Below are 12154 nucleotides of genomic sequence, written 5' to 3' on the forward strand. Positions count from 1 at the left end.
ACAGTTTATAAGTGAAACTGGAAAAATCCATTTGCATAGTGTAAGGAGAATCTACAGTGCTCTATTTTACTGCTTACAAGAAAATAATCCATGTATATGTCTGGATGATACTAAAAGTATTTTTCACTTAATTACAGATAAACCTCTTCAATTTGTTGCAGGTTATAAAGAATACATCAAGTAATCATATCTATATACACTCATAGAATAGCTCAAACTCTAGTATAACTTGGGGCCAAAATAATAATTGTAGTCAGGAAATATTCTTAAATCAGTGATTGATATCTTAACCAGTGACATTATGTAATTTGAAATAAAGGCAAAGTGGTCTCCCAGGCTTGGTTGAAGAATAGCAAATAAAAGCTTGAGTGGATATAATAGGACTTAAGACAGAAAGTGATATTTAATGGAAATATACTGAGAGGAAAAAGAACTGACTTAGATTCATGCCTCATCAGGAAATAAATTCCAGTCTTGGTGACAGTTGTTTGAATTCTGGATCTGATGCCAAACACAAAGGACAAAAAAGCAAAAATAAACAAGTGGGACCACATTAAACTAAAAAACTTCTGCACAGCAAAGGAAAACATCAGCAATATGAAAAGATAACCTAGGAAATAAGAGAAAGTATTTGCGAATCACATACCTAGTAGGGGATTAATATCCAAAATATATAAAGAACTCATATGACTCAATACCCAAAAACCAAACTATCTGATTAAAAAATGGGCAGAAGATCTGAATGAACATTTTTTCCAAGGGAGATACACAGATGCCCAACAGGTATATGACAAGATGTTCAACATTATTAATCATTAGGGAAATGGAAATCAAAACCACAATAAGACATCACCTTACAACTGTTAGAATGACCACCGTCAAAAAGATGAGACAGGAAGTGTTGGTAAGGATGTGGGAAAAGGAAACCCTTGTGCACTATTGGTGGGAATGTAAACTGGTGCAATCTCTATGGGTAACAATATGGATTATATGGTAGTTCTAGTTTTAACTTTTTACATTTATGTTTTTAAATATAATCCAGCAATTTCACTTCTTGATATTTATCGCAAGAAAATGAAAAAAATATATATGAACTCAAAGATATTATGAACCCCCATGTTCACTTCAGCATTATTTACAACAGCCCAGACATGGAAGCAATTTTATCTATCAAAGAATGAATCGATAAAGAAAATGTGGTACATACACACACAACACATACATATACAGAGAAATATTATTCAGCTTTTTAAAAAAAGAAGACAACCTTGCCATCTGCAACAACCTGGATGGACCTTGGGGGCATTACACTCAGTGAAACAAGTCACGGATACAGACAAATACCTTATAATCTCACTTATATGCAGAATCTAAACAAACGAAAACAGAGAGCTCAGAGTGAGCACATTGGTACAGGGTACAGACTGGCTGTTGCCAGAGACAGGAGGTGAGGGGGTAAATTAAACGGGTGAAAGGGGATGTCAAAAGGCACAAACTTCTAGTCTGTATAAGCTTTGGGGAAGTAATATACAGTGATGGGGACTACATTTATTAATCCTGTAATATGTAAATGAAAGCTGCCAAGAGTAAATCTGAAGAGTTCTCATTACAAGAAAAAAATTGAAACTATGGTGACATGAACTATAATTATTACACTCATTTTCCAGTATATACAAATATTGAATCATTATGTTATATACATGAAACCAATGTGTCACTTGGATCTCAATTAAAAAATTGTTAGCAACTATAAATTTTACTGAATGCTCACCATATGCTTCTTCAATGAGGGCACAGTATGGATTAATGCCTATTCCGTTCTGCTTAGATTCTTGTTCTCCAAGCCGTAAAATATTTTCAAGTCCATTTAAAGCCACTTGAACTATTTTAGAGTCCATAACAGTCAATAGATCACAAAGTGGTTTAATGCAGCCCAAGGCTACCAAATACCTTCAGAATAATTAAAAAAAAATGTGGGGGAGAAACATTTTAAAAGACTTAAATATTTAGAGCAATGACATGAAAACATTCTTCAATGAAATGTTACATAAACACTTAAGTATTCCTAAACAATCTCAAACATTAAAAATACTTAAATTTTTACTTATATAGGAACCTGAAAATTCTTACTCTCTTATTTTCATAATTTAACATAATTAGCAATGAATGGTATTACAAATATTACAAAAAATACATACAAGCAAATTGGTACTTATAGTTGTTTTTGCATAGCATATGAGTGCAAAGAATAGTGGGCTCAAGGTCTGTTTTTGTTTTAAAGGTTAGTTAGCCTGTGTAACACATGAAGCCATATCAGGGTAGGTAGAAATGAAGACGGAAAAGAGACACCTAAATCAAACTGAAAGAAACTTTACACAGAAACAATCGTAGTTAATGTTCTAAAATACAGGCTGTGTTTCAGAAGCACAGAAGGCTTGTAGGAGCAAAACAGGCCATGTTGTGAATAATCTTAATAAACAATGATCACAAAAATTATTCTACTCATTTTCTAATGCTTTTTCCTTTTCTAGTTGTTATTATATCTTTAAAATAGCTAATTTCTTCACCTGGCAAAAAGTCCATATTAAGCATGCTCTAAAGTCCATATTAAACATGCTCTGAAGCCAAACTGCATGGTTTCAAGTCCTAATCCCACTCCTTATTAGTTGTGTGATTTTGTGTAACCTCTCTGTGCCTCAGTTTCCACATCAAAAGTGGAAATAATAATAGTACTAAACTAGAATGTTGCTGTGAGAATCCTGCAAACACTCAGTAGAAGTTAGTTTTCATCCCCACCTCTTTTAAATGTGCATATCTTCACTGGAATGCTCACTTGCCATATACTAACCTGTGACTGATCAATTATAATTGCTGAATGAATAACTATCTCATAGTTATAAAGTTAATGGAAATAAAATACATGAAAGCATCTGATGTACTGCTGATGCTCAGTAACTGAAATGACTTAGCATAACAACTAGCAGTCAATAAATATTAGTGATATGAATGCTGAACCTTATCTGAGATCAAGTCATCTTCCCCTATATATAGAGTTAATGAAATGGTGAAAACAGCTAGAAAAATAATAATCTCAGTTTGGACACCTGAGTCATACTAATACATTTTGAGGAACAGACACAAAGATGAAAATGAATTGAAAAATAAAATACAACTGTTTATAAACTGTTTACAAACTTTAGGCCCCCAAAAAGACAAAAATAATATCAGCATCAAAAAAATATACAAGTTAGAACAAATGAAAGATCTTATTTTATTACTGTTTGTAATCATGACACAAATGAAATGGAAATAATACTGATTAAATCAAAGAGGAGGAATGGAAAATAAAAGGCAGAGACAGATGGTATCAACATATGTGAGAAAAGAAAGTAACAGTAGAAATGAAGGCAATAACAGACAATGATGTCCCAATAAGTAGATTTCAAAATCCTCCTAGTGACTTGTAAAGTGGCACAGCAGCCTAACTTCCTGTTATATAAACTAAGAATTAAATCAAATATGTATTAGAAAATATTTCCTAAATAAGCACTTCAAGAAACCAAAAAAGTCTCAAGTTTCATGAAGTGACCCTCAGAACAATAAGATTCTGTAGAAAGTCAGGCTTTTATAGAAGGGCAAAGTAGAACTTTGCTATGGAGGAAAAAAGAGTGAAAGCAGGGAATTCTCTGGCAGTCAAATGGTTAGAATTCTGTGTTTCCACTGCAGGGGGTATGGGTTTGATCCCTGTCCCGGAACTAAGATCCCACAAACCACAAAATGCAGGGAAAAAAAATGCAGCAGAAAAGAGAATACCGATAATAAAAATTATGATGATTACAAATAATAATGATAATAGCTAATCTTAGTAGAGAGCTTAATGTTTAGGCATCATGCTAAAGCACTAAGACTGTAAGTGTACAAACTACATTTAATCATCAATATACTACCATAATGTACTAATCATTATTCAATCCATTTTTAAAAATGAAGACAATCATGGATTAGAGAGACTAAATGACTTTGGAAGGTCATGCATCTTTTACTGAATAGGATTTGAAAGCAGGCTGACTTCAAAGTCCATACATCTATTATTTACGTTGTTAGGAAAAGAAACAAAAACAATAAAAAGCCTAGAATCAAACAAATATCCTGAAAAAAATAAATTTTATTAATGAAAGAATAAAAATGAGATAATATACACAGATAAGGCTAAGAAAGAATGAAGGGATGGAGCCAAAACATAAACAATACCCAGCTGTGGATGTGACTGGTGATAGAAGCAAGGTCCGATGCTGTAAAGAGCAACACTGCATAGGAACCTGGAATGTTAGGTCCTTGAATCAAGGCAAATTGAAGTGGTCAAACAGGAGATGGCAAGAGTGAATATCGACATTCTAGGAATCAGCGAACTAAAATGGACTGGAATGGATGAATTTAACTCAGATGACCATTATATCCACTACTGTGGGCAGGAATGCCTTAGAAGAAATGGAATAGCCATCATGGTCAACAAAAGAGTCTGAAATGCAGTACTTGGATGCAATCTCAAAAACAACAGAATGATCTCTGTTTGTTTCCAAGGCAAACCATTCAATATCATGGTAATCCAAGTCTATGCCCCAACCAGTAACGCTGAAGAAGCTGAAAGGTTCTATGAAGACCTAGAAGACGTTCTAGAACTAACACCCAAAAAAGATGTCCTTTTCATTATAGGGGACTGGAATGCAAAAGTAGGAAGTCAAGAAACACCTGGAGTAACAGGAAAATTTGGCCTTGGAGTACGGAATGAAGCAAAGCAAAGGCTAATAGAGTTCTGCCAAGAGAACGCACTGGTCATAGCAAACACCCTCTTCCAACAACACAAGAGAAGACTCTACACATGGACATCACCAGATGGTCAACACCGAAATCAGACTGAATATATTCTTTGCAGCCAAAGATGGAGAAGCTCTATACAGTCAGCAAAAACAAGACTGGGAGCTGACTGTGGCTCAGATCATGAACTCCTTATTGCCAAATTCAGACTGAAATTGAAAAAAGTAGGGAAAACCACTAGACCATTCAGGTATGACTGAAATCAAATCCCTTATGACTATACAGTGGAAGTGAGAAATAGATATAAGGGACTAGATCTGATAGACAGAGTGCCTGATGAACTATGGATGGAGGTTCATGACATTGTACAGGAGCCAGGCAATCAAGACCATCCCCAAGAAAAAGAAATGCAAAAAAGCAAAATGGCTGTCTGAGGAGGCCTTACAAATAGCTGTGAAAAGAAGAGAAGTGAAAAGCAAAGGAGAAAAGGAAAGATATACCCATTTGAATGCAGAGTTCCAAAGAACAGCAAGGAGAGATAAGAAAGCCTTCCTCAGTGATCAATGCAAAGAAATAGAGGAAAACAACAGAATGGGAAAGACTAGAGATCTCTTCAAGGAAATTAGAGATACCAAGGGAACATTTCATCCAAAGATGAGCTCAATAAAGGACAGAAATGGTAGGGACCAAATAGAAGAAGAAGGTATTAAGAAGAGGTGGCAAGAATACACAGAAGAACTATACAAAAAAGATCTTCATGACCCAGATAATCACCATGGTGTGATCACTCACCTAGAGCCAGACATCCTGGAATGTGAAGCCAAGTGGGCCTTAGAAAGCATCACTATGAGCAAAGCTAGTGGAGGTGATGGAATTCCAGTTGAGCTATTTCAAATCCTGAAAGATGATGCTGTGAAAGTGCTTCACTCAATATGCCAGCAAATTTGGAAAACTCAGCAGTGGCCACAGGACTGGAAAAGGTCACTTTTCATTCCAATCCCAAAGAAAGGCAATGCCAAAGAATGCTCAAACTACTGCACAATTGCACTCATCTCACACGCTAGTAAAGTAATGCTTAAAATTCTCCAAGCCAGGCTTCAGCAGTACGTGAACTGAGAACTTCCAGATGTCCAAGCTGGTTTTAGAAAAGGCAAAGGAACAAGAGATCAAATTGCCAACATCCACTGGATCATCGAAAAAGCAAGAGAGTTTCAGAAAAACATCTATTTCTGTTTTATTGACTACGCCAAAGCTTTTTGACTGTGTGGATCACAATAAACTGTGGAAAATTCTGAAAGAGATGGGAATACCAGACCACCTGACCTGCCTCTTGAGAAACCTGTATGCAGGTCAGGAAGCAACAGTTAGAACTGGACATGGAACAACAGACTGGTTCCCAATAGGAAAAGGAGTATGTCAAGGCTGTATGTTGTCACCCTGCTTATTTAACTTATACGCAGAGTACATCATGAGAAACCCTGGGCTGGAAGAAGCACAAGCTGGAATCAAGATTGCAGGGAGAAATATCAATAACCTCAGATATGCAGATGACACCACCCTTATGGCAGAAAGTGAAGAGGAACTAAAAAGCCTCTTGAGGAAAGGGAGGAGGAGAGTGAAAAAGTTGTCTTCAAGCTCAACATTCAGAAAACTAAGATCATGGCATCTGGTCCCATCACTTCATGGGAAATAGTTGGGGAAACAATGGAAACAGTGCCAGACTTTATTTTTTTGGGCTCCAAAATCACTGCAGATGGTGACTGCAGCCATGAAATTAAAAGACACTTACTCCTTGGAAGGAAAGGTATGCCTAGACAGTATATTAAAAAGCAGAGACATACTTTGCCAACAAAGGTCCATCTAGTCAAGGCTAGTGGTCGTGTATGGATGTGAGAATTGGACTGTGAAGAAAGCTGAAAGGTATGCCTAGACAGCATATTAAAAAGCAGAGACATACTTTGCCAACAAAGGTCCGTCTAGTCAAGGCCAGTGGTCGTGTATGGATGTGAGAGTTGGGACTGTGAAGAAAGCTGTGTGCCGAAAAATTGATGCTTTTGAACTGTGGTGTTGGAGAAGACTCTTGAGATTCCCTTGGACTGCAAGGAGATCCAACCAGTCCATCCTAAAGGACAGCAGTCCTGGGTGTTCATTAGAAGGACTGATGCTGAAGCTGAAACTCCAATACTTTGGCTACCTCCTGTGAAGAGATGACTCATTTGAAAAGACCCTGATGCTGGGAGGGATTGGGGGCAGGAGGAGAAGGGGATGACAGAGGATGAGATGGCTGGATGGCATCACCAACTCAATGGACATGAGTTTGGGTAAACTCCGGAAGTTGGTGATGGATAGGGAAGCCTGGCATGCTGTGATTCATGGGGTTGCAAAGAGTCGGACATGACTGAGTGACTGAACTGAACCCTGAACTGAAGGCTGACAACCAAACAGGAATGTCTATTTCAATTTTATTTTAAATAAGTGGATATTCAAATTTATTAGCCATTTTATAATGTTACACGCATGATATTTTAATGGTCAAAAAAATACTTAGCGTCCATAACAGTACAGTTTTCCAATTAACATATACTTCTTTTTCAGATTTTTTAATCTCTGATTTTTCATAGTTTACCTAGGAGAATATCAATTATACTTTGACAAAAATAAACCACTGTGAATGAATAAAAAATGTAAGAGATGTTATCATTTCACATTAGAAATGCTTATAAAACTTAGAAATAATGTTTTAGTTTTATCAACAAATAAAGGTATGTATTATTATAAATTGTGTCCTATTTACATTTAAAAAACAATTAAAAATTTTTTTTCACCTGATCTGTTCTGGAGTGCCTCCTGATGTTGCATTAGTTATAGCCCAAGCTGCTTCCTTCCTGGTGCGAAACTCTGCTTTCTGAAGAATCTCAATTAAAACAGGAAAAATATTTGCATCTATAACAGCCTGAGGAGAAAAAGTGATATAGCATAATCAATGCAAATAGTGTCTTATAAATATTATGAAGTAGAGGAATCTTGAAACTCATTGGCTTTAAAATGTCACACTTTGTGGGAATGCAAACTAGTACAGCCACTACGGAGAACAGTGTGGAGATTTCTTAAAAAACTGGAAATAGAACTGCCAATATGACCCAGCAATCCCACTCCTGGGCATACACACTGAGGAAACTAGATCTGAAAGAGACACATGTACCCCAATGTTCATCGCAGCACTGTTTATAATTGCCAGGACATGGAAGCAACCTAGATGCCCATCAGCATACGAATGGATAAGGAAGCTATGGTACATATACACAATGGAATATTACTCAGCCATTAAAAAGAATTCATTTGAATCAGTTCTAATGAGATGGATGAAACTGGAGCCCATTATACAGGGTGAAGTAAGCCAGAAAGATAAAGACCAATACAGTATACTAACGCATATATATGGAATTTAAAAAGATGGTAATGATAACCCAATATGCAAAACAGAAAAAGAGACACAGATGTACAGAACAGACTTTGGGACTCTGTGGGAAAAGGTGAGGGTGGGATGTTCTGAGAGAATAGCATTGAAACAAGTATACTATCAAGGGTGAAACAGACCCCAGCCCAGGTTGGATGCATGAGACAAGTGCTCAGGGCTGGTGCACTGGGAAGACCCAGCGGGATGGGATGGGGAGGGAGGCGGGAGGGGGGATCGGGATGGGGAACACATGTAAATCCATGGCTGATTCATGTCAATGTATGGCAAAAACCACTACAATATTGTAAAGTAATTAGCCTCAACTAATAAAAATAAATGAAAAAAAAATAAAAAATAAAAAAATAAAATGTCACAGTTTTTGGAAAAACCTTTAGAAATACTTTATTTCTAAATTTTCAACAAACTTTCACATACTTTCCTTTAAAGACTGGAAAATATATTAGCAGAACATAAATTTTAAAGATGATATAGCACAGGCTGGTGATTGATCAAAATGAAATTAGTATTAAATGACTCAAGGAGCTCGATGGTTCACTAATAAATCATTATGTAAAAGCATTGAGACGAAGATTATTGCCTAGTGTGTTAGTTGCTCAGTCATGTCTGACCCTTTGAACCCTATGGACAGTAGCCTGTCAGGCTCCTCTATCCGTGGGATTTTCCAGGCAAGAATACTGGAGTAGGTAGCCAATCTTTCCAACCCAGGGATCAAACCTGGGTCTCTGGTAGGCAGATTCTTTACCATCTGACCCACCAGGGAAGCCCGATCATTGCTGATATTGAAACCTAATGAAATTCAACCTCTTCTTAATGACTAACTGTTATGTGTCAGGCACTGTACTAGAATACCTACTACAAGTAAATGTTATTATTTTAGAGGAGGAAAATTCAGTTCTATAAAAAACTTTTCAAGGACCTTTTAAGAATCTGTTTTTAGTAACTCACTAAAAAAAAAAAATCACTGATAAAATGCCGACTTTTGTCCAAAATGACTCCTGAGATCATCCTGTTTTTTCAGATATGAAAGCTGTTTACCTGAATCTGGGCTCTGTTTCCAGCAGTGATGTTTGAAACAGTCCAGCAGGCTTCTTTTCTGATTGACTCCTTTGAGCTACTCAGTAAGTGTAAAAGACAGGGTAAAGCAGAGCAATTCAAAATCACCTAAAACAACAACAAGAAAATGAAAAGTTTTATTGGAAAAGAACTACACAAAAATATACTATTTAGAAACACAATAATAATTCTGGAAAACTGTATTAAGAAAAAAGAAATTTCTCTCAAAGTAAAACTTAACTGACACAACTATTTGAGCAGAGATTTAGTGATTGGTCAGGATCCAACCAAATAAATTAATGGGGAAAATATATCTATATCTATACCCCAAACAGTTTGAATGTGTCTAATTCCATAACTGGAATTAAGAAACAGTGTCTATTAAGAAACTGTTAAGAAATGTGTGTATTAAGTCTATTTGTTTCATTAAAATTTATACTGTCCTATTTTCCTCTTGTAAGTAAGTACAGTTTGCTTCCCCGGTAGCTAGCTGGTAAAGAATGTGCCTGCAATGCAGGAGACCCTGGTTCGACTTCTGGGTCAGAAGATCCCTTGGAGAAGGGAAAGGCCACCCACTCAAGTATTCTTAGGAGCTTCCCTAGTGGCTCAGACAGCAAAGAATCTGCCTATAACACAGGAGACCTGGGTTCGATCCCTGGGTTGGAAGATTCCCCTGGAGGAGAGCATGGCAAACCACTCCAGTGTTCTTGCCTGGAGAACCCCAAGGACAGAGGAACCTGGTGGGCTTCAGTCCATGGGGTCGCAAAGAGTCAGACGTGACTGAATGACTGAGCACAGCATGGTTTGCTTTGTCTCTCTACGCTCTGTATTTCATGGCAAGATTAATTATGCTCCATGTTCACAATGACCACAGCGATTTACAGTAAGTTTACTTGGTGAAGGACATATGAAGCCATGCACCAAAATTCTGCTGAAAACAGTGTATGTGTAGAAGCGCATTTTATTTTAAAGAGCTATTTTAAATTAATAATTATCAATTACTAAAGGTCTACTGTTTAATAACTAAATATCTAAATATGACTTCAAAAGACTAAAACTGAAAGAATGTAGATTAGAATGTACAGTTTATGACAGCAATGGATAATTTAATGTTTCTGAGTTTAAGTTTGTATCTTTAAGAAAGAGTACTCCAGATATGAAATCAGTCTGACATCATACCTTTTTTTTTTAAGTCTCACCATCATCTAAGACAGGCAAAAACACACACAGACACACACACACACACACACACAGTTAGTTACCAATGTGGGAAATGTTTCCTTGCTATCCTTCCTTCAACTTTCATAATCTAGTTTTTCAATCTATTACAAAGACCCTTGCATTTCCAACCCAACTTTTAACCTGCTTATAATCAATCCCCATCTCCTAAGCAGTTTCTGTTCCAGCCAAGTTTAACACCTCTTAATCATAACTCACACATATGTGCCTCTACCCTATGACCACATAAATGTCTTCTAGTCTACTGAAATTCTTCTCCAGATTTAATTCCAACTACTTTATAGAATCTACAAAGATTTCTCAGCACATCGATTAAAAAAAAATTTTTATAGTATTTACTGACAAATCAGTTCTCAGCAAACATACTACTTTAGGTAAGTTGCTTTATTTCATGATATATTTTCTCCTCAATTGAAATGTAAACCCCTCAAGAGCCAAAGTCCTATCTTGTACTTCTTTACATTGATATAGGTCTAGGACAGTGCCTTCATATAGAGGTATTTGAGATGGATTACTTATTACTGAGAATATGCTTATTGACATATAACAGATGCCTGAATAATTATGGTAATGCTAACATCTTGATTAACATGTAATCAATTCATATGAAAATGATAAACTTCTTAAAAGTTCCTTATGCTACCAATTTATCATATTAAAGTCTGAACTCACCTGTGTTTGAATATCATCACCAGTCACAATATTACCAACTGCTCTTAATGCAGGTGATACAACTTTATAATCATTGTGCCTAAAAGTAATAAAAATATGAAATTATATTCTATATTAAAATTAACAGAAAATTTGCAAAAATAGCACAGAAAATTCCTCCGTACTCTTTACCCAGAGATCCCATTCAAGTTTCACTAATTATCCCAGTAATATTCCTCTAACAAAGAAATCTAACCCAGAATCATGTGTTGTACCCATGTCTTTCCAGTCTCTTTCAAGTCAAAAGAATTCCTTAGTTTTCCCTGTGACAATCAAAAGCTAATTATTTGGTTTTGTTCAGTGATTAAAATGAAGTTATATGCTTTTGGCTGAGATATCCAAAATGCTATACTATAGTCTTTGCATTACATGGTATTGGGTGGCATGTGGTATCTATTTTGTCCATTATACTGGCACTGGCCTTCTGTCACTTAAATAAGATGGTGTCCCCCAGATTTCTTCACTATTGTTTTTCCCTTTATAATTAACGTTTTGTGAGAAAATACTTGTAGACTATGTAAAATACCATTCCTTAATCCACTTTCACCACTAGCTTTAGCATATTCTGATATTTATTGTCTGAATTAATAATAATCATCAATATTGTTGCCAATGATGACTTTCTAATACTATCACGTACACCATGTACCTTTTTTTTATCTATTGATCTATCTACTTATTTAAGTGTGGACTCATGGACTGCTATTTTATTCAAAAAAGCTGTAATATGTTACTACAATTTATTTCGATGTTCAAATCATCCCAGGTTTAAACTGTAGGAGTCCCTTCAAAGGGCCTTCTGTGTCCTTTTGATATTTCTCTCTTCTCTGAGCTCTCAATACTTTCTGGGTTCATCTT

General features: G+C 36.1%; 1 protein-coding gene across 1 annotated transcript in view; it reads right to left on the reverse strand.

The window, feature by feature from the left end:
• Positions 1-12154, reverse strand: part of KPNA5 (karyopherin subunit alpha 5) — a 41275-nt gene that overhangs the window by 4468 nt on the left and 24653 nt on the right. Inside the window, exons 10-13 of the mRNA XM_043439508.1 lie at positions 11258-11336; positions 9329-9454; positions 7641-7768; positions 1772-1950 (exon numbers count right to left, since the gene is read on the reverse strand). Coding sequence (XP_043295443.1) covers positions 1772-1950; positions 7641-7768; positions 9329-9454; positions 11258-11336 — 512 coding nt within the window. The remainder of the gene's footprint in view (positions 1-1771; positions 1951-7640; positions 7769-9328; positions 9455-11257; positions 11337-12154) is intronic.

Source organism: Cervus canadensis, chromosome 20 (assembly GCF_019320065.1).
Source record: "Cervus canadensis isolate Bull #8, Minnesota chromosome 20, ASM1932006v1, whole genome shotgun sequence".
NCBI classification, from domain to species: domain Eukaryota; kingdom Metazoa; phylum Chordata; class Mammalia; order Artiodactyla; family Cervidae; genus Cervus; species Cervus canadensis.